This window comes from Callorhinus ursinus, unplaced genomic scaffold (assembly GCF_003265705.2).
Source record: "Callorhinus ursinus isolate GAN/ISIS: 27379988/994484 unplaced genomic scaffold, GSC_fseal_2.0 scaffold18, whole genome shotgun sequence".
Lineage (NCBI taxonomy): Eukaryota > Metazoa > Chordata > Mammalia > Carnivora > Otariidae > Callorhinus > Callorhinus ursinus.
The window spans coordinates 31,362,208-31,383,075 of NW_027397080.1; the positions used below are offsets into that span (position 1 = coordinate 31,362,208).

Here is a 20,868-nt window from a genome sequence, read left to right on the forward strand (position 1 = left end):
TCCCGCCAGGGCATGTTCTCCTTTCTCGGGAGGACCGAGCTCCGGGCTAGAGCTTGATTTCTGGACCCACTCTCCTCCATAACCATCCGGGCGACCTGGGCAGACCGAGGGAGCTCCCGAAGCTGTGGCTAGTGTCCCTAAGGTTAAGTGGACAAAGTGGGGGCCAAAATCCCTCTGACTTTGACCTTCGGTTACCCCGGGCCTAAGGAGGGGTCATCCAGTCCCCGGAAGGGCCGCACCCCTAAACTCCAACTCCAGGTACTTTCCAAATGTTCCCAGGTTTTGTTTGCCTCCCCCTCTCCCCCTAGAAGGAGGGCAGCAGGTGCGTTTAGCACAAAAAAAGCTGCAGCTGGAGAGAGGGTGGAGGCTCCTGCCTGTTATCAATGTGCCTAAAGCCAGTCATTCTTGACCTAGCCAGAAAGGGCCCTAGGTTTAGATAAGGCTGTCCTGCGGCCCCTGCCCCAAACACTGTCAGGAAAAAACCCTTCCCGACAACACCTGAGCTCTGATAAAGGTTCCTCTCAGAAATGCTCTTTCACTGTCAGCCATTCTGGAACTACCTTTTCTGGTCGCCCCAAGGGCACAAAAATTCAAATTATCTACTTCGCTGGTTCCCTTCCTGTAGATCCCTCTAAAATTCCAGGGAGCTTATTCAGAGCTAGGGGCTGCTAGTAAAAAACCCTGGTTAACTTGGGAGAGTTTACAAATGCTCACTGTTCTCAGGTCAGTAATTTGTGACATTCTGGTTTCGTGTTCCATAGCGAAAGTCTATTTTATAGACACCTCAAATTTGTCCATCTCATCTCTGCATCCGCCCCTCCCACCCTCAACCACTTCCTCCAGCTCCAGACACAGAAGCTCCATTTGACCTTGTGTTCGAGTCGGGAGATGCGGCAAAGTGCCCTAGACGCCTCTTCTCCCACCCACGCACAGGCACCCCACCACTGCCGTGCCCCCCGCCCATGCCTCAAGCTTCCCACCCCAGGGCCTGCAGCGGCCTTTCTCAGCAGGGCCTTTGAGCCAAGTAGGACAGTCCCTCCTCGATGGTTCCCTAAGCTCCAAGCCTTGGCTCAGGCTGCCTCCCCAACTTCACCTCCCTGAGTTTCCCCTCAACTGGCCCCCTTGCTGTCCCTCCACACTCTACACGTGCTCCTGCCTCAGGCCCTTTGCACTTCCGGCTTCTCCTTCCTGGAATGCTACCAGACCTGCCTCATTCACACCCAAGTCCCCAGTTTCCGAGGTCCCTTTCCAGAGAGGCCTTCTCTGACCAGCTGCAGAGAGTGACCCCATCACTGCCTCCTCACCCTACTTGCCTCTCAGAACACAGTCTCTCCTGGTCTCTCTCCCTTAGCAGTCTCTTTATAGCTTCATAGTTTATCAAAATCTGGTTATATGTCTGCATTTTAAAAAAAATTATCTGCCTTGCTTCCCAGTCCAGGGGTCAGCAAAGCGCAGCCTGAGGGCCAAATCCCCACAGCTGCCTGGTTTTGTAAATTTTGTTGGAACACAACCATGATTATTGCCTAACGTGTGTCTTGTCTGCTGCTTTGGTGCTACAAGGCCCGTCGAGTAGTTATGACAGAGACTTGATGGCCCACGTTTAAAATAGTTACCAGCTGGCCTTTCCACAAAGTTTGCTGACATTTGTTGTTTGCCAGAGGAGGGAAGGGGGAAAAGAAACAGGAGAAAGGAAGCAAAGATAACATGCGATGAGGTTGTTTAGCTGAGAGTTTTACTTAGTAGCTCAGCTCCGTGTTCTGAAGCCTTAACCCTACTCCACCCCTTTGGAGATGTAGCAGTCACTCGTCAGGAGATAAAACGGCCCAGGGACTCTCCTGGTTTCTGTGAACAACCAGGGGTCATTCTTGCTCAGGTCCAGCTGGATCCCAGGTCAAGTACCGTTCTTGGGCGGGGTCTCCTCAGTGACAGGTTGGCGGCCAGTGGCTCCAGGCTCCCTGCCGGTCCTCTCAGCCACTCAGCAGACAGAACGCCCCCAGCAGGCACAGCAGAGGCCCCAGGATGGAGTTACATGCACTAGCAGGTCTCACCCAGGTCACGTGGGCAGGGACAGAGTGGGGCTCTGGCTGGTGGGCTCGGGCTGCATGCGCGGCAGCCCCTAGGGTCTGTTACCCAGAGAAGGGAAAACAGAGGCTGGGCCAGCCTCGAAAGGTTTTCCCTTCCATCTGAGGACCCTTTCTGCAATGGGAAAAGGAACTGGTCTACAAAAATTCACTATGACAGGCAACTTCACTGGTATTTTATTTTTTTTTAAAGATTTTATTTATTTATTTAATTGACAGAGAGACAGCGACAGAGGGAACACAAGCAGGGGGAGTGGGAGAGGGAGAAGCAGGCTTCTGGTAGAGCAGGGAGCCCGATGCAGGGGCTCGATCCCAGGACCCCGGGATCATGACCTGAGCCGAAGGCAGGTGCTTAACCCACTGAGCCACCCAGGAGCCCCTTCATTGGTATTTTTAACAGCACATTATTCAAATGAGAGAAAATCACAAGCTTCTTAAATCTCTGCCTTTACGCTTTTCCTCCTTGCTGTGTCTAATGTGTTCACTGCTAGTCTATCTCAGTAGCTCTATCAACAGTTAACAGATGCAAGTGAGGCTGATCATGAATTTGGTTTCACACATACCAACAAGGGGAAACCAGCGATAAACAAAGTAACAATTGGTAGTTTGCTAAATGCCATTTGCTCTGCCATCAAGGTTCAGGACCGTGGGGACCTGGGCACAGGCAGGGAAACTCTGCACGGGAACCGCACGTTTTGCTTCAAGCGAACGTGGTGAGAATGATTACAAACGGCCTGTTTCTCTACTTCTGATCAAAGCTGTCCGCTCTAATCTTTAAGAACGAGCGGGGCCTTCACTTGGTCAGCCGCGTCCTTGCCGTTCAGCGCCTCGACGATCGCGAGAGCGAACTCAAAGCTGGTTCCAGGCCCGCGGCTCGTGAGGATCAGGCCGTCTCTCTCCACACGGTTCTCGGAGTAGCTGTAATGACCTTCAAAGTCGGAACGAGAAAGGGTTACATCCCAATGGGCTCTGCCGGACAACAGCGAGTACCACTCAGCAACCCCATGCCCTGATACAGCAGAGGATCGGTCTCACACAGATTCAAACAAACCCAAACCCCAAAACCACCACACTGTGGCCGGCCACCGGGAAACCACCGGGAGGCACAGCGCGGGCAGCCGGGGGGGGCGAGGACGCCCAGCTGCTGACGTGACACACATCAATACACGCGGGGTAAAGGCACCTGCGAAAGACCTCCTCCGTGTGAGGCTGAGTGGGAAGGCAGGCCGGCCATTCACAGTTCTGTCATCCACGAGGGCTCAAGGGGCCGCCCGTACACTGACACATGGACGGGTAAAGCAGAACGTGCCCCCCAAAACGTGCCGCCTCGCTAGGGCGATTATTTTGAGCTGAAGACATCTGCAAAACAGCCAATGCTAGGAGAGGCTTTCTTTGAAGCCCCCTCTCCTGCCTGAAGACAGGTCCTCCTCGGCTACCGTGTGCCCTCGGGGGTCCATCAACCGGGGAGGACGGACTCGTGTCCCGGGAGAGGAGACCACAGGTGCACACCACACCCAGACTGTCACAAACGATCACACCTCCCATCTGTTCTCCCGAGGGCCCCTTCATCTTTCCTGAAAACCAGTTATTCTCTCCTGAGAGGCCGACCTTCCCTTCCCCTTCTCTACAGACTGCCTGTCACGCAGACTCCATGTCAGAGACTGCCTGCCATGCAAACTTTCTATCATACAGACTCCGTGTCACAGACCGCCTGTCACACAGACTCCCTCACAGACTACCCGTCACACAGACTTCTATCACACAGACTCCTGTCACACAGACTCCCTGTCACGCAGAGTCCCTGTCACAGACCACCTATCACACAGACTCCCTCACAGACTACCCGTCACACAGACTTCTATCACACAGACTCCTGTCACACAGACTCCGTCACAGACCGCCTGTCACACAGACTCCCTGTCACACAGAGTCCCTGTCACAGACCACCTATCACGCAGACTCCGTCACAGACCGCCTGTCATACAGACTACCTGTCACAGACCGCCTATCACAGATTCCATGTCACACAGACTACCTGTCAGCCTGCCTGTATCTCTCTCTCTCTCTCTCTCTCTCTCACACACACACACAGTCTGTTGTCTCAAAAACAAACAAGCAGAAATTACACAGGACACACAGGGAGGGGGAGAGGGAGAAACCACATTCATTTCTTGGGCACCCCTTTCCTTCTGTGTTCCCCAATTGGCTTTTTGGAGACAAATACAATAAAACAAGAATGTGCTTCTCTCCTATATTCGAATTCAGTGAATGATATGACATCTGGGCAAATCACAGCCATAAAGCTGGGCTTCCTCGGCATCAGCTCCCCAAGGCCTCACGCCTCACCCTCCGCACAAATGGTCACCAAACCCTGCCCGTGCACAGACCGACCAGGCCCGAACTCCTCAGGAGCAGCAGTGCCCCCACAACGTGGCCCCCCACTTTCCCCAACCTGTCCCCACCGGGCTCCCACCTGGCGCTCCCCAGCCCCCTGCTTCCACTGCGCACAAAGCTCTTCTCACCTCCCACCACCCCTCGTATGTGATCCCTCCCCAGATCAGGCCCCTCGGGTTGCTCCACCAGCGCCTCCCAGCACTGACACGATAGGAAAAGTCTCCTCGTTTACTGTCTGCTCTTTAAAAGACTGGGCCTCCGTCGGCCTCCTGTGGCAAGAACACTAACGGTACCATGGAGGTGCCCCCAAGTGTCAGGTGAACCTGCAAACAACACGCCTGTTCTCTCCTCCCCGCACCTGCCCCTTCACACAGGCTCTCCGCCTGCCAGCCCTCTGTCCACGCTGCCCTGCCCTCCACTCGCTGCTCAGCACCACAGAAAAGGTCACCCTTCCAAAGTGCACATGAGAGCATATCCAGTTCTGCCCCCAGGAGAAGGCTTTGCCAACTTCCTCCAGCACCTAAAGGTGACCCTGTACTCCTCGGCCTGGTGGGCACACCCTCTGAGTCAGACCTGCACAAAGACTGGACTGGAAGGAACCAAAGGAGAAGACAGAAAAGAACTTGCCATCCTGGTGGGAGTTTATGGTGACCTGGGCGCAGAGAGTGTTGACAGGGGAGAAATGAAGGTCTGAGAAACCTCTTAAGAGAGAAAATGCAGGACTGAACACGGGGAGGTGGTGAGGATGACTCCCAGCTGCCTGTCCTGGGCAATGGAGTGGGTGCTGGCGCCACATTGATACCGCTCTGCTTCTGCTGTATTCACGAGCTTTCGAAACCACGCATTGATGTTCACGTCCTTTCCAAGTGATCAAGAACACCTAGAGTAGTTTATATTTTACTATCCTCATTAGAAATCAAGTCACCCACTAAAATAACTGAACACAGCACATCACAAGTTTCCTAGTTACCCTACCATAGAAGAAAAGAGGGTCTGGTTTGAAGGGAAAGGTTTTCATAATCTAACCCATTTACTGATGGTTAAACCGGGCCAAGGCAATTTTAGACGCTAAACCAGAAAAAACTGGCTGGGTCAAGTCTTCCAGAGCTAAGAGACGAACTGCCCAGACTGCAGCAGTGTGAGGCAATTTCTAAATGGCTCACCGAACAATCTCTTTGTGGGCAAAATATGACAAACACAGCTTAAACTGGTTAAAGACCTTTCAAGGTTCCACAGTTCTTTCCACAATTGCAACCAGGAAGAGCAAAAAGACTACACTAACCAACTACCTCCACCTAGTGGCAGTGACAGACCAGGACAACGCGCATGCCCAGGGACCGCGAGCAGGGCGCACACAGCTTCGCTGATTAGGATTTCGGAGCTCTGCAAATTTACACCCCACAGCCAATTGGCATAAAGCATTATTAATTTCTTTTTAGCTTTAAGCAAGCACCCCAAATCCAGAAGTCTCTTCAGAGAAAAGGCAACTGGACCCGAGGGGTCAGCAACGAAGAGTGGCTTTTACTGGCACACCTCTCACCTGCTTGGTCAGTGCTCTGCGACAGCAAAGTAGTTGCCATCCAGACCCGAAGTCCCCGAAAGCCCAGAATATTTACTCGGGCCCTTTAAGTAAAAGTCACTGACCGCTGAACCCAGCTGCTCTGGGTTCAAATCCCAGGGCTGACATTAAGTAGCTGCCTGATGGCTCTGAGCCTCACTGTTCTGTAAAATGGGGAGGACACAACCCTCCCAGGACCGCTGTGGGAGTCCAGTCCCGTGGAAGAGCAGGGCCAAGTGGTGGTGCCATTTCAACAGACGGCAGCCGGGTGAGGGCAGCCTGTTCACGGCCCGGCTCCCAGCACTCAGCCCAGAGCTGGGCACTTACCAGCTCTCCCTTCCCCCGCGTGGGCTCGTGCCAGGCAACATTCTGTGGGCATTACACATACTAACTCACAGGGCCTGTCAACAGCCCTGTGAAGCAGGGGCCACCGGTATCCTCAGAGGACAGGTGAGAAACTGAGGCTTGGCGGGGGAAGGAGACCGCCCACAGCGGGAGCCACACCCACACCGCCTGGCCCCAGGGACGCAGCTCCTCCCGGCTCAGCCACTCGACGGGGCCTCCAGATGCTTGCTAGCACAACGGGCAGGGAGGAACTGAAAAGGCTATTAAAGTCACAGTTTCTTCATTTAAAAACTGAGAAACAGGAAGACTGTGTCCTTCTGACCGGATTGCTTATCGGAGCAAAAATTTCACGCTTATCTACTAGGTACATGATGAGGATGCGGAGGACCAGACGAGCCACCCAGGAGGTGACAAGCTCCGCCTCCCGGAGCACTCTGAAGGGGCAGATGTTTCAAGCATTTTTTTCCTCGCAGTAGGACTCACTGGCTGAACTCAATCCCTCGTAACTTAACAGTGTGTGGGAGCCTCCCTGAGACAGAGGTGGGGCCGGAGTTCCAGCCTGACTCTGGCCAAGTCGCCTGGCCTCTCGAGCCGGAGCCGGTTTCCTCACTTGGGAAGTCAGTACCTGCCTTGCTGGGCACCAGGGCCTGGGAAGCTCCGGGGAGATGATGCTTGTGAATGTACTTTATAAACCCTGAGAGTTAACAATCTAATCTGCTTCTATTCCTAATCAACCTCAGTGTTCTTGAGACATTACAAAAAGAACAGACACAACAGATCTACCTTCAGATAAAGGAGGAACGTGGCCTACTACTCGACCCTTCCCCCAATATGTCGTAATGACTAAAGGAAACCTGATTCCGATCTTTCCAACTCTCCAAAACCTCTCCATTAGCTCCAAGTAAATTCTATTCCTTTTTTTTAAGATTTTAGATGTAAAGATTTTACTTATGTATTTGACAGAAAAAAATATATATAAAGAGAGTGCGCACGCGTGTGCAAAAGCAGGGGGCTGGGGGAGAGGGAGAAGCGGACTCCCTGTTGACCAGGGAGGCCGATGTGGAACTCGATCCCTGGACCCTGGGATCATGACCTGAGCCGAAGGCAGGTACTTAACCGACTGAGCCACCCAGGGGCCCCAAGTAAATTCTATTCCTACATTAAAAAATGCCCAGTAGCCAGAGCCTTTAAAAAAAAATTTTTTTTTTTCACACAGATGGTTTTATTGACAACTTAGTATCTTTCCAGCAACTAAAATAAAATTATAGGTTTTCAAGAAAATACTACCTTGGACCAAATTTAAAAATATTCAGAATGTCCAACAGCAAGAGCGACCCTAATTATCAACGGCGGATTTGGGGCGACGACGCCGTGTCAGGGCAGGTTCATGGACTGTAACACAGGTCCCGCTGAGGTGCAGGAGAAGAAGATGAGAAGACAGTGCGCGCACCTGGGCAGGGCACGTGTGCGAACTCTGCGCTCTCTGCTTCCTTTCGTTGTGCACCTAACACTGCTCTAAAATGCAAGGTCTGTTACTCAGAAGGAAAAATACAGTGAAAATGCACAACTCGACTCGCCTGTAAAGACAGCATAAGCGATGCTACCCTGCCCTCCTGTCTGTCTTAGTTCAGTATCAGCCTCTAGCAGGACTGAGGCAGGGGAGAAGATGCAGCCCCGGCATAGCAGTTCCCAAATCAGCTGTTGATGTTACTGTGTTGTCTTTTTGTTCACTGAAATTAGGTTGGTTGATGTCTTACCCAGAGCCAGCCACTCCGTCTCTTTGCTGGCTGAATGCCAACCGAACCACTTCTGGCTTCTAACTGGAAATTTCAGATGCTCTTGCCATTATCCACACTAGTGTGAGCTTTCTTTCTCTTTACAAGCTCCTGGGTCTCTGCCTCTCTGTTACAGGCACTCCAGGGACAGACGGCAGAGGAAGACGCCACCTGTCTGACAAAAGACACCACCTGGCTGGTGTTCTGAATCTCATGCTGAGAAGTGGTAGCTCTTAGGAGGAAGGATCAGTCAGTACGTAGCTGCACATTCAGATGCTTGGTTATACGGCTTTGCTGTGAATTAGACATTGCCTTCTATTTAAAGATACGCTTGATAGATGACCCCCACCCCGCCCAGAGGATACAATCTTAGGTTTAAAAAGCAAGCTGCAGAACAATATATTTAACAGATCTCATTTGAGTAAAAACATTTAAATACAAAGGATAATGAGTATGTGCAGAGAAAACTCAGGGAACTTTCTAACAGAAGTCACCTCCGAAAAGCAAAAAGGGGGTGAGGAAGTGCGAAAAGGCCTATCCATGTTTTGACTTCACCCTCCTTTCGTACTGTTTACACTCTATACCACAAACAGAAATTGTTTTTATAAAAATAAATTAGTAAAAGTTAGCTGTCTAGCTGGTATTTATAAAAGAAACATGCCACCTAAGGGAGTAGGTGGGTGGCTCAGTCGGCTGAGTGACTGACTCTTGGTTTTGGCTCAGGTCATGACCTCAGAGTCCTGGGATCGAGCCTGGCATCGGGCTCCCTGTCCAGCGGGGAGTCTGCTTGTTCCCCTTCTTCTGCCCCTCCTCCCTCCCCTCGTGCTCTAAAAACAAATAAATAAATCTAAACCAAACCAAAACAAAACCATGTCACCCAAGGAAACAGACCCGCCACCCAGGAAGAGAGCAATATTCACTTTACTTTGGACTGCGGGCAAAAGGACACTTTCTGAAATTGCTGTCGAGGTTTAAAGTTTACCCTCAGGCCACTGGCAAAGTGTTTAGTAAAATATCCTAGTTAACCTGGCATTTCATAATCACTCCCATCTAGGACAACTGGGTCCCCGGCTGGCCTTTGCTTAGCCCCTGAGCCCCCATCAGGGCGCACACAGAGACAGGCATGCACCACCTCTGCCCCACTGCTCGCTCCCCATCTCTGCCCTCTCTCTAGCTGGAACACTTGAGAAGAAAGCGGGGAACAGCCTGCACCTCAACCCACAGAGTCTCTCTGCATAGGGTTATCCTGGGTGGGAAACAATGCTAAACAGCAGCTTTCTGAGAAGATCTTTCTGTACATTAAAATAGAAGCATATACTTACTTCCATTCATCATTTTGTCTTTAGCAAGTGGGTGTGTTGTAACTTTGCTTCCAAAACCTATTTCATGAGCCAAAAGAGCCGTAGGACCTAAAAAGAAGATTAATAAAAAGACTTAAGGATGGATACAGAAAAACCAATGGTTTAAAAATTCCAACAGCAGAAGTATTCTTCAAAACCAGGAGGCTCTTACCTAAAATATAATTATGATTCTGAAATTAAACACTTTTTCATACGAGAGGTAAAGTATGTTTGTAATAAACCATCTGCTGAGCACATCAGGCAAAAGTGTACAAATTCAAAATACTTCAATACCCATCTAATCAAATCACACCAAGGAGCATCCAGATAAACATAGAGTGACCCCCCCCCCCCCCGCCTCAAGGAACGGTAAGCAAGGGTCCCAGGGGTCCAAGGAGGGGAGACCACCAACGCCTTCCTCTTAGCACATGAAAGGCAGCTGGTGCTCTCCCAACTTCTGGACTTGACTACTACCTTACAGACTAATTTTTTCTACTTGAAAATGAAAGATGAGCACACATTCTACCACCTACCCACCCAAATATCCCAGGTGGTAGGATTAGTACAATCAACAGGACATTGTCCAGCCCTGCGAAATGCCCAGAAATCTGAGATATAAGGACATTAATATTTCTTTATTAAAAATCACTTAAGACCATGTACAAATGTCAGTTTCTGATCCTCTAAAATATGCAGTTGCTAACTTGAGACTTTTATCCAAATGTATTCACTGAAAATGGTCAATTTCATTGATAATCACAAGCATATTTCATATGTAATGGTCCTCAACTAAGGACTAAGACAAAAAATATCTTATAACTTTGTTGTTACCTTAAAACTTCAAAAAAGTAGTTACTCTAACTTTTTTTCTCCAAGTCTCACACCACACCCAGAAAAACATGCTTTGGAACAGCAATGTAACCTTCAGAATGGGTTGGGGGGCCATGGCTAAGAGCTGAGGACAGAGCCTGTGCGCTTTAGCTTCAGCCAACGCACACACCTGCTCTCACTGACCTTTCATTTATCAACAGTTCCAAGGAAAAGGGAGTTATAGACTATACCTACCAGCTAGATCACAGCTGCTGTTCACAGGAAGATCAACAAATAATACTTAATTACATAAGCCTTCCGCCTGACATCAAGCCAAGTCCCGATTTATAGCTCCTAAATCAAAAGCCTCAAATAGATTTGATGTCTCTCACCACTTTACTTTTATGCTACACACCAGACAGCCATGTATAGTGGCAAATTTTAAGTCTGTAAAGTCTGAATAATTACCACTCAATTTTTATTTGAATGGAATCATCAATTACCCTGAATTCTTACTTTGTTAAGATTTTTAAGAGATAAGAAATAATTCCCTACATGATTTTGTAGTTGAAAGCAAACCTCAAGAGGTGATCGTACAGTCAGTTAGGAATTTTTAGGCTGCTCCCTTGAGCTGATAAAATTGCTGCCTACAGTAACGTTAATAAATTTGTTTCGGCTGAATGTAGGAATTCCACGATGCCTTACTCATCATGGTAAGCCCCTAATTACTGCTTTCTGGGGTTTAAGAATCCTATTTGGAGAATTCGAGAAGAGATATTTACCTGCCATTACTTGAAATTCTGGCAGATGAAAATGTTGCTGAGTCTGCAGCAGGGACCCAGCGAGCTGAGAGCAGAGGGCACCGCAGGCGGGAGTCCCTTGGGCCGCCACGACACGGAAGCCAACAGCGCCACCGTGTGGTGATGTGCAGAGAGAACATCACAGTCATCCACCCCGCCCTACAAGCATGTCCCCGAGCTGGTACTCAGAGCCAGGCATCTGACAACTCCTGGACACTTTGCCTCCAGGCTCCTTTTCCTCTCCCACCCAGAGTGAATGTCATTTTATTTTCTTATCAAGATAGTCTCCCTTCCAGTTTCTGTCTCAGTGACTCCATACTACCCCTCAATACCAGGGGCTAAGCAAACAGTCTTTCAGTCTAGTACGCAGTTCCCAGTTCCTAACTGCAACACCTAAGCAGCATCTTATTTTTCATTAGACTTCCTATTTTTGGCCGTACCCAGAGGAGCAGTACAGGATGTTCAACAATACAAACAAAGGCAAGAGTGCTGTTTATGGCCAACACCGATTTAAGTGATTACAAGGTCTGAGCTCCTTAGCATGGCATTCAAGCTGCCTGAGCTCGAAACAGTGAACCAGATGTGGCTAATAATTCTGCCACCTTAGTGACACAGAAGGACAAACTGACAACGTGGTTTTTACTTTCAGCAGAGTCTTAAGGGAACAATCCACCCCAAACCCTTCCTTTCTTCCTTTGGTTAGAGAACCTAAGAATGAGGCTGTGGCCGCAGTGACTGCAGTATTCTTCAGCAAGGAGAAAGCCCTGTGCTCAGAGGGCAGGTCAAGAGGCTAGTGCTGACTGGAACCTGAGGAGAGGGCCCACCAGGGTGGCCACCTGTGAGGTCCTCACACATCCAGGTCTTTGGACCCCTGAGCTTTTAGGTGGGTTGCATCAATCAGTAACTGCTGTGTTAGAAATTAAAACTGGGAAATTTTTACAACACAACAATACTTGAGCATACGTGTCACGCCCAAACGATGGCGTGTCACTCCTGTGAGAATGCGAAGGAAAAGGACAAATAATGTCTTAGTATCTGCTTTCACCTTATGACCCCCTTGAGAGAACTCTCGAGAATCTCTGCTGTAATTATGCAAAGTCCCCAGGATCCCTGGCTTATAACTTCTTTAACAAATCCATCGTACTGAACAAAACATCATGTCATTTTACCTAACCATCCGTCTACTCATTTATTTATTTGTTCTTTTGACAAAGATTTCATAAAGACCAATAACAAAGAAGGCACTGGCCAAATTCATACTATGGAAAAAATGCAAGATGGCAGAATATCATGACACTGGAGAATGAAGACAGGATTTTACAATGGTATCAGAAAACAAAATATCAAGTTTCCAAGATGTGGGGACATCTATGAAGTACCAACGACCTTCCTCTAAATTACGTGACAGATAACACAGTGCCTAAGAGCTCAATTTTAACACTGAGGGTCAGGCAGAAAGCACCCCGAGGCCTCTGAATCCGTAGGGCAAGCACAGGACAGAGCTGTTATGTTTATGTCTGACCGATTCTTGCTGACTGGGTGCTGGCAGATACACTTTCTGGCACAGAGATTTGCTTTAACAAGCTGTTTACTGAATTCCAGAGGGCGTTATTTTCCTCAGAGGTCAACCAAACACGGAAACCATTAAGTTTCACAGAACATAGACCAAAAGCACAGAGAGGCAGAAAATAGAACAACTGTACTCATTTCTGAAATGACACCAACTTCATGCCACCCAAACTAAATATGCCAATATGGATGCCCTTCATGCTTTGTGAAGGGAAAGAAGTATCTGGAACAAAATCTTCTAATTTTTGAAGAAAACCCAAGAACACATTTTAACACAGGATGGGTCTGCACATTACCTGCACAGATGGCAGCTATGAGGCCCTTCCTTTTTTCTTGTTCTTTCAGGATCTCCTTCACAGCAGCAGACTATTCAAAGAAAGCCCAAACACATCAAGTTATCATAAAGCACAAGGTCAATCATCAGCTGGAAACTCTGGGTAAAGATCTTGCAGTTAAACTGAAAACAGATTCTGTTTTATAACAACATTTCTAAATCATAATTAGAAAAATTCTCAAATTCATACTGTTTCTACATTGTTAGACCTAACCAAAGCATTTATTTTAAGAGAAAGGCATCCTTTTTTTAAAGATGTTTAAAGATGAGATGAGAAAAGCAACTGCCCTTGGGTAAATTGACCCTTGCCATTTTGTGCTTCTGGGAGAAAGGAGGAGGAAGGAAGGGTATGTGGTGTTTTGGGTGTTTTCAGATGGCAGAGTAAGGAACATGGTCCAGCAGAGTCCCACACGTCAGATTCGACCTGCTTTGTAAGCTTCTGTCTGCCGTGCCCCTCCCTCCTCTCCCGCTATTCCTATAGGCTGACTCCTCACAGAGGACTTCAGTGAAGAAGCAGTGGCCTCTTCTGATGCCATTTTTCACCCCCAGTGGCAGCTCCCGGCCCCCAGCCCCACGGTCTCCTAGCTTTTTACACTTAAACCTTCAAAAAACGCAAAATTAGATTCATTCTTCTCCTGCAGACTGCAGACACAGAATCTGTTCCCAAGTAATTGTTCCACCAATGCCACTTACTCACGTGGTAAATGTCACTAGAGATGTTTTTCTTAATTAAGCCAGAACACCATTTTGTTCATTTCACCTGGTCCTAGTTTATTCCCAGCCTCCTTCCTAAAATATTTTAGTAACAAAACCAACAGAACACAGGCAGATGCTGAAATACTTCCTCTATACGGTTTTTACCTCAGATAAATTCTGCGCACCCAGATTGCCTCCCGGCAGAACCACTACATCATAAGGTCCCTGTAGTTAAGAAGGAAAAAAAGGTAAAGACATTTTATCGGAAATGTGCGCTACAGTGATAGTCCAACAACACTTTCCTATTTTAAATGTGGGTCAGAGCAAAAAAACTGTTCACAGAAGAGCAGTTAAATAAAGGAACGTATATCTCTATGATGCAATGTTGTTTTAACTAGCAAAAAATGTGAATATAGTAACACGAAAGGACATCCATGTTGCAGAATTACAGGTGTAGCATGATCTCATTCTTAAAAAAAAAAAAAGGGGAGGGCGTCTGGCTGGCTCAGTCACTGGAGCATGTGACTCTCGATCTCAGGGGCTATGAGTTGAGGCCCCATGTTGGGTGCAGAGCTTACTTAAAAAAATTTTTTTAAAAAGGTATGTAGTTGTGTGTATATGTCCCCAACACACGTGACACACATGGATGGTCTGCAGGTTCTCACGGACACAAGAGGCAGCCCGGCTGCTTCTGGAGTGTGGTATGGGATGGTGGCGAGGAGATGAGAAAGGGACATTCCACATTTGGCCTTGGTCTACACTGCACAGGAGGTATTTTTTCAACAAGAATGTACACAGTCATAAAAATAATTAAAAGAAAAACTTTAAGTGAAAGGCACAGAAAAAAGTTTTTACCTCTATGAAAAGTAGAACTTAGGGGAGAAAAACAATGGCAGTATTTTAGTGTCCCAAACACCCAACATCCCAGAAACCTACTGAGTCCAAACTTGCTGAAATTATGAAATGGAAATTGGTTTAACAATACTTTAAGATGTGAAAAAAGATTTTTTTTTTTTAGTCACTTAGCAGATCACAAAGTGACAACTTAGTACATAGGGCAACACATACTGCTTAGAATTACTCTTAAAGACAATGAACATTCTACTGTTGTTTTAAAACCAAGCAAAACTACAGACTAAACAGAAAGTGTGTGTAGTACAGAATTTCTTTCACTCCTTTTAGAATCTGAAGAGACACAAAAGGCGACCACTGTTCTAAAATACCCAGACACCACAAAATGAAACAGAACAGAGAAGAGGGACTATTTACCTCTACTCAGCCACTGTGAATATGCTATTTAGAACATTTCAACAATCTCTATGTAAATACCAATACTCTTATACTCCACAATCTGGCACTGAAATGCGTGAGCTTATCAGATAGGAATCAACTGTTCTCTGTGTGAGGACAGCCAAGCATGGGAATCACGCTCTGGGCTCCTTGGCAGGGGACAAATGGCCGTCCACAAGCTGCCTCTGCTCATTTTCCTGCCCCACTGATGCTCCAAGAGCATATGGCCCACAGCCCTATCACACTGGCCATTAAGCAGTGAACTACATGGAAGGGTAGGCAAAAGCACCTATGCCTGTTTGGGTGGGCTTACTTCTGAGGAAAGGGACCTCAGCTCTTGACAGATTCCCAAGTGTTAGGTGCCATCAAAGGTGATTGTCAAGAAAAAGTGGCACAATTTAACTAGAATTCTTACTCCTCCCTTAATCCCACCATTAATCAATTATGAGCTGTTCCACATAAAATGAATCACACAACTAGGTCTGTGTCACTGAAAACGGAAAGGCAAAAAGCAGCTTTCAAATGAAGAATAAGAAACGAACAGGAAATGTGGCAGTTGATTCCTTGTATCAGGTGATGAAGGTGTAACAGGAGGCAAAGTGGCCTTCGAGGCCAGAGGAACACTGATGAGAGTGCCCCACCCACCGAGGACAGGCAGCAGGGAACTGCCAGTTTCCATGGATACAGAGTGGAAAACGGCAGAGTCCTCGACTTCCCAGGGCTTATTATAGCGGGGAAGACATCCAAGCAAAGTAACTTTCTTAAAATAAGTCTGTGCTAACAGCCCGAGATGTAATCAAAGGACATTTGAAGAACCTGATAAAGAAGTCATAGGAAAGAATAATTCCAGGTCTGAAGAACAAACCTCTTTTTTTGCGTCTTCCAGACTGGCATCAGGACAAATGACGACGTCTCGGCTACACTGTACTGGGTCTTTCCCAGCCAGACCCGCAATGGTGACTTTAATCTAAAGAGAAAGATGTCATCGCATTTAACACTGAAACATAAATTTAGAGTAACATTTTCACAGCTGCTGTTTTAAAATAACTTGGCAGGAAATACCGCAACGAAACCATGCTGACTTTAAGCTAGTAAGTTAGCTAAATATAATTAATAACTAGGTCTGTCCCAGTTTGCCTGGGACAGTCCTGATTTATAGATGCTGTCCTGGTACCCTGCCTGGTTAGTGTCCCTTTTCCCACAAATGTCCTGCTTTGGGCGCTCATCCTGTTAATAATCCATCTTGCAAAGTTATTGTCACTATTTAAATCTCATGGCATTTCCTTAAGATAGAAAGACAAGTTAAAACAATGAAATACTACTTTAGCTTGCAAAAATTTACAAAGTTAATAAAACCAAGAGCTGGTACTGGGAAAATGGGAATTTTCCTATACTGCTGGTGGGACCACACTGGTACTTTGGGGAGCCATTTGCCAAAATCTGGTCATGCTGTCCTTTGGCCAAGCAATTCCACTTTCAGGCATAAAATCAGGAAAAACTTCCACGCGTTTGCATAAGGAAACCTGTACAAGAATATTAGAGTATTATAATGTCCTGAAACAGCGGAACAGAAGAATGGATATTCTGCAGCATATTCACATAATAATAAGCAGCAATTTTTTTTAAAGATTTTATTTATTTAATTGACAGAGAGAGACACAGCGAGAGAGGGAACACAAGCAGGGGGAGTGGGAGAGGGAGAAGCAGGCTTCCCGCCGAGCAGGGAGCCCGATGCGGGGCTCGATCCCAGGACCCTGGGGTCATGACCTGAGCCGAAGGCGGTCGCTTAACCAACTGAGCCACCCAGGCGCCCCTAATAAGCAGCAATTTTAAACAAACAAACCGGATCTAGATGTGTCTTCATTCACGAGAACCAGAGAAATGAAGGGTGAACAGACTTTGGGGTCAGACTGCCAAGGCTAAAGTACTGGCTCTTTTCCTTACTAAGTCTACAACCTTAGCTAGTGTCTCTGTGCCTCAGTTTCTTCAACTGTACAATGAGGACGGCAATAACTCATAGGATTGTTATAGGATTCAAGCAAGTTTGTGTAAATGCTTAGAATAACACCTCTAACATCAGTAAACGCTATTTAAGTGTTCACTACAGATATATATAGAAAGAGAGAGACACATGCAAAATGCAACTGCAGTCTAATGCTATTTTGAAGACATGCATGGGATGGATACACATCAATGAGCTGGGGCCAGAAGGGGAATAGTACAGGGGAAATTTACAAAGAGCGCTCTGCAATGCTTTATTTCTTTAAGGCACCTGTTCCTCAAGAAGTGGGTCTACAAGAAATATGGCAAAATGTTAACAAGTATTAAATGTGGACAATGAATAAACAGGTAATTATTATATACTGTTTTTGTGTGTTTGAAATATTTTATAAAGTACACTGAATATTATTTTACTGAGAATGACTTCAAAACCCATGGCACCTGGGTGGTTCAGTCGTTAAGCATCTGCCTTCGGCTCAGGGCATGATCCCAGGGTCCTGGGATCGAGCCCCGCATCGGGCTCCCTGCTCCACGGGAAGCATGCTTCTCCCTCTCCCACTCCCCCTGCTTGTGTTCCCGCTCTCGCTGTCTCTCTGTCAAATAAATAAATAAAATCTTAAAAAAAAAAAATGACTTCAAAACCCAACAATGTCTGAAAAAGGGGAGGGCTAGAAAACGTTGGGGAACTTACTCCAGCTCGCCTCATGACATCTACGGGGATGACTGTCTCCATCTCCTCTGCTCCTTTGGCCAGGATGACCAGAGCTCTTTTCGAAGCCATTTTTATGTTGTATTTTTTAAAGACTTACTTAAAAAAAGAAGAAGAAGAATTTCTAAAAACTTTGCATTGCAACCTTAAAATAGCCCAAAACTTCAAGTTTAGGAACATTTTTAAGCAAAGTAACTAAGTGCCTCCTACAGAAAACGTCCTGATAAACAGAATGTGAAAAAAGCACTTTAGGGTAATACTGGTTTACACATTCAACTGCTGTATTTTGAGATGCAAACACAGTAAGTTGCTAACACGTGTTAGCACTGTTTGGATTTTCTTTTACCATGTTTGTTTTTTAAATAAACCCAATATACAATAACTTATTGCAACCAAAATTTTCTAAAACACAAATACATGGGTCTTGCATTTCACAAAATGCGGGCAGAGAGTCTTATTTTGGAAATACTATTTCAGAGAAACGACTAAACTTAATTTCATGGGCAAAAAGCTACAGACACAGTCTTCAGCAATGAGCCGGTGAAATTTTTGGAGGGGATTTTCTAAGTTCCAATAACTGCACTAAAAAGTCTGGAAAGTTAACAGTGCTAAATATTTCACATTTTTTTTTAATGATGTAGAAAGATGGGAATTCCCCCACTAAACCCAACCCAACTGGACCCGCTCTTTACACTTCGCTGTCTCCTTGTAGAGGACCGCTGCCAAGAGGGGGTCCGGACAGTTTTTAGCCTGTTCTTTTTGTGGAGTTTGCTGTCCATGCAAAACATACACTAATGAAACCACTTCAGCAAACACAGCACTGAGCAGTTGCAAACTGGTGGGATGCCATGCACACAACCCCGGAGAACACGAGGCCGTTCCGTTTGTTCCTGCCGGAAGGCCGCACACCCCGCAGCCGCAGCGGGACCCCGTCCTCCCGCGCCCCCTTCCGAGGCTCGCGCCGGGCTGCCCGTGGCCCCCTCGCCGGCCGCAGCGCTCCCCATACCCCGACCCGAACCTCGACTCTGTACCCACAGACAAGGAACCTCGGCCCCTTCGGCAGCAATTCCGCGCCGGGGACGACCGAACCACCGGACTAAACGGGGACGCACGCGAGCACGCACGCACGCACACACGTCGCCCGAGCTCGGGCCCTCAGAAGCGCACTGCGCAGACGCACGCCGCTCGGCTTCTCGTTCTGCCCCGCCCCCTCGGTACTACGCAGACGCCCGCCGCGCAGACCCCTCCATGTTCTCCCCCTCGCCCCCGGCCCTGCACTGCGCAGACGCACGCCGCCCGGCTTCTCATTCGGCCCGTCCCCCAAGTACTGCGCAGACGCACGCCGCCCAGGCTCCACCTCCTCCTGCACGGCTCTGCGCAGACTGGTGCCGCTCCCTCCTTTACGTCACATCCGGCTGAGCCCACCTAGGACAGCCGCGGGGGACGGTCGGCCTTTCCGAGTCCTCACTGTGAGTGCAGGGATGTTTCCATTTGGAACCCCCAGCACCACGAGAATCCTGCTGGTTCACGCATCCTCACGAAATCTCCCCCGCCCCGAATGGCGCGGTCCGGCCCGCGGCCGGCGCCCGCTGGAGTTAACCCGCTTGTGGCCGAAGCCTGGAGGCGCGCAGTCCCCCCGAGAGCTGTGGCGGTTTGCTGTGCAGAGGCGTTTTCACGGAGTGGAGTTGTGCCTTCACGCTTCTTCCGCGCACTCGGTGTCCCTTTCCTGGAGCACCTTCCCACGTCCCCTCCGACCTATTATGATTTAAAGGTGTTCCCAATCTTGTGTCGCACCGGTCCCCCGAGCCTGTGCGACTCTTAGCATTTGTGTGCGTGCGTTAATTTCACGTGTGTTAGTTTCTCAAGGGTGTTGTATCCCAAAGATCCCAGTGCTGCCTCTGCACCCACAGGGTTAGAGCACTGCTGAGCACATGGACCTGATAGTTAACATTACAAAGTCCCATTGTCCCCATCCAGTTCCATCCCTGCTCCCAGGCTGCTTGCGGGTAACGTTATATTAGTTTCCTGAGCATCTTTCCAGGATTTCCTTATGCAAGCACAAGCAAATACATTGTTTTACTTCTGTCTTAGAGAAATGTACCAGACTGTATACATTGTTCTGTCCTCTCCCTGCCACCACCGTATTAAGTGAATATGTTGGAGATCTTTCCTTATCAAAAGGAACTTCCTTTTTTTCAGATAGTATGCCATTGTGACATGTCTCATAGTTTATTTATCGGTGCCCTACCGATAACGCTTAGGTTATTTCCAGCTGTTTTTTGTTTTTTTAGAGTAGGCTCCCAGCCCAGCATGGAGCCCAACCTGCAGCTTGAACTCTCAACCCTGAGTTGAAGAAGACCTGAACTGAGATCAACAAGTCAGATGCTTAACCAGCTCAGCCACCCAGGCGCCCCTGCAGTCATTTTATTGTACAGACAGCATTGCATTGAATCACCTTATTCATATGCCCTACTTGTGTAGGTAAAACTGGAGGGTAAATTCCCAGAAGTGGTAAATACATTGGAGCAGCTCCGTACCAGTTGAGTCACTTACCGCTCTTGCCAGTAATGTGAGGTCAAACAGTATTTTAAATATGTCGGTGTTTTTGAAATTTCAGTTTAGCCTTTAAAAACATTTATTTTCAAGAAATAACTTACATTCCTTTGTTCGTTTACAGAGCACTTTAATGTTTTTCATGAGATCCTTACAATGATGGTTAGAGTGGTTTTTAATAATTTTAAGAATTGTGAATGTATAAATTGCAACACCGCATTGTGCAAAATTTTTAAGTGTCTTTAATCATTTGGCATTTTAAGAAAACATTTTGGGAGTTCTGGAATAACTTCATCTTTGGTTATTTGCAAAGGAAGCAGGCAAAAGACACCCCCTTTCAGTTTTGAAGTATGGTGGGAAATAGGCAAGTGGTCAGATGTGTGTTTCAAAAACCAAGGAGGGATTTAGGTAGATGAAGGAAAACCAAGCGCGGATGGGCTGTTGTGTTCCAGTGCCGGTAGTAAACTCTTATAAGGAGACAACCATGCTGGTGGCCTGCTGCAGCATGAGATAGCCAGCACAAAACAAAAATGGCAAGACAGATGGGCTTAGCAGTGAAAGGGAGAGAGAGAATGAACCTGACTTAACACTCCTGAGACATCTGCATCACCAT

General features: G+C 47.5%; 1 protein-coding gene across 6 annotated transcripts; it reads right to left on the reverse strand.

Annotated features, from left to right (window-relative positions):
* Positions 1-2,246: 2,246 nt before the first annotated feature.
* On the reverse strand, positions 2,247-18,867 carry PARK7 (Parkinsonism associated deglycase). 6 transcript variants are annotated; one of them, XM_025856446.2, is made up of 7 exons: positions 18,734-18,867; positions 17,685-17,801; positions 15,858-15,959; positions 13,868-13,927; positions 12,969-13,038; positions 9,476-9,562; positions 2,247-3,009 (listed from the first exon to the last, which is right to left on the reverse strand). In XM_025856446.2, the coding sequence occupies exons 2-7, from the start codon at positions 17,772-17,774 to the stop codon at positions 2,849-2,851; spliced, it is 570 nt and encodes a 189-aa protein (XP_025712231.1). In that variant the 5' UTR covers positions 17,775-17,801; positions 18,734-18,867; the 3' UTR covers positions 2,247-2,848. The 6 variants fall into 6 exon arrangements, with proteins under 6 accessions (XP_025712231.1, XP_025712227.1, XP_025712230.1 ...); XM_025856442.2 differs by having other exon boundaries at positions 18,738-18,858; XM_025856445.2 differs by having other exon boundaries at positions 17,685-17,797; positions 18,738-18,857.
* Between the last annotated feature and the right edge of the window lie 2,001 nt (positions 18,868-20,868).

Bases quoted from the DNA above. Each gene is read 5' to 3' on its own strand.
- PARK7 (XM_025856446.2), bottom strand. From the start codon at position 17,774: ATGGCTTCGAAAAGAGCTCTGGTCATCCTGGCCAAAGGAGCAGAGGAG. The intron at 13,928-15,857 runs GTTTGTTCTTCA...TCTTAACTACAG, and splicing joins TGGAAGACGCAAAAAAAGAG to GGACCTTATGATGTAGTGGT. The intron at 13,039-13,867 runs GTAAAAACCGTA...TTCTTTGAATAG, and splicing joins GTGCGCAGAATTTATCTGAG to TCTGCTGCTGTGAAGGAGAT.